The sequence below is a fragment of the Plectropomus leopardus genome, unplaced genomic scaffold (assembly GCF_008729295.1).
Source record: "Plectropomus leopardus isolate mb unplaced genomic scaffold, YSFRI_Pleo_2.0 unplaced_scaffold22878, whole genome shotgun sequence".
NCBI classification, from domain to species: Eukaryota; Metazoa; Chordata; class Actinopteri; order Perciformes; family Serranidae; genus Plectropomus; species Plectropomus leopardus.
In genome coordinates, this window is record NW_024624801.1 from 1 (window position 1) to 1,418 (window position 1,418).

At 47.4% G+C, this 1,418-nt stretch overlaps 1 protein-coding gene across 1 annotated transcript; it reads right to left on the minus strand.

The window, feature by feature from the left end:
- Positions 1-5: 5 nt before the first annotated feature.
- Positions 6-785, minus strand: LOC121966039 (olfactomedin-like protein 3A; the record flags this gene model as incomplete). Its single annotated transcript, XM_042516143.1, has 1 exon — positions 6-785. A coding segment is annotated over exon 1 (780 nt), but the record flags the coding sequence as incomplete, so codon positions are not given.
- Between the last annotated feature and the right edge of the window lie 633 nt (positions 786-1,418).

Sequence of the window (1,418 nt, forward strand, 5' to 3'; positions counted from 1 at the left end):
GCGTAGAGCAGCTGCTCCTGCGGGTTGTACTTCAGACTGGAGTGGGCTCCGTAACGCTTTGGAAAGTAAACCAGTGATGCATCTTCATTGGTCACCATACCATTGACGTCAAACACACACTGGACACGTGAGCGACCGGGCTGCTTGGTGTTGTACACGACATACAAAGTGCCACAGATGACAAAAGCCGCCTCTGCGTTCTCTCTCGGACAGTTTGTGTCCCACATTTGTTCAATGTCAAGCGAGTTAGCGTCCATTTTTGCCAGAGAGATGTACTTTTCGTTCTGCCGCGTGGCATAAATGGCCCACAGGCCCTCCTCGTCTACAGCTAGGTCCATCACTGTCTCTGGGGTCAAGCCGTACACTGGGACATGGTCCTGTGCCGGGAACACTGCACTGTCTTTCACAGAGTTGTTCTGTATGTCATATTTAACCACCTTTATCTCCTCAACCTGATTTATGTAATACACGTGATTGTTGAAGACAAGGTGTCCTGTTCCCCTCCACGCAGATGGCAGTTTTATATCCTTGGACAGAGACAGTCCCAGTGAGCGGGCAAAGTCTTGCACAGAGGTAAACTCATGAATGGTGTCTTCATCTGTCCCGTTAAAAATGTAGATCTTCCCAGAGCCCCTGCTGGTGTCTTTGCTCCACGTGCCCTTTGGCCCTCCGACTCGCTTCAAGATCTTCATGGCTTTGATGCTGGAGATCATGTCGCTGCAGTCTGAAAACGAGAAAGCGGTAGGCTTTAAATCGTAGGTGAGACCTGGTCGAAATACTAACATCGTTGACATTTTAATCGTTATTTAAATATATCAGGGCTGTCTTTAAAGAAAAAGCTCGACATTTTAGAAAAAAAAACATTTATTTGCATCCATGTCAAGAGTTAGTCTCGAGGATCAATGCCACTTCCTGTTCACTGACATGTAGGAGACAGTTAGCTTAGCTTCTGCGGCAGGCCACCAGGAGGTGCGCCAGGCTTTGAAGCCATTTTTTGTAGTGATCAAACAGTGCAATTACATTTGACACGTGATGACACATGTGGTCCAAAAGTCAAGTTAGCAGAGTGCTAAACAGGAAGTAGCCAGCTCAGCATGTAGAAGTGTCTAGTACAGGGTAAAATAAAGTCTTTGAGGGCGAATCCAGATGAGGTTGTCATTTTTGTAACCAATCTCGGCTGATATCGGGGTGAATTACATCGTCCTCCTCCCAAGATCTGTCTTCATATCCAGGCATAATGGAGGCAGGTGGCTGGTTCTCACTCACTTGGGTGGAGTCGGGGGCTAAGAGTTTGTCTAAAGCTTCATCTAATAAAGGCTCCCGACATGGCCATGTTAAATCCAGCATTTCACCTCCATGCTTGTCTGGTTGAGAGAGAGAGGCTGCTCGATGTTGTGGCTGCAAGTGGAACTGGTGAA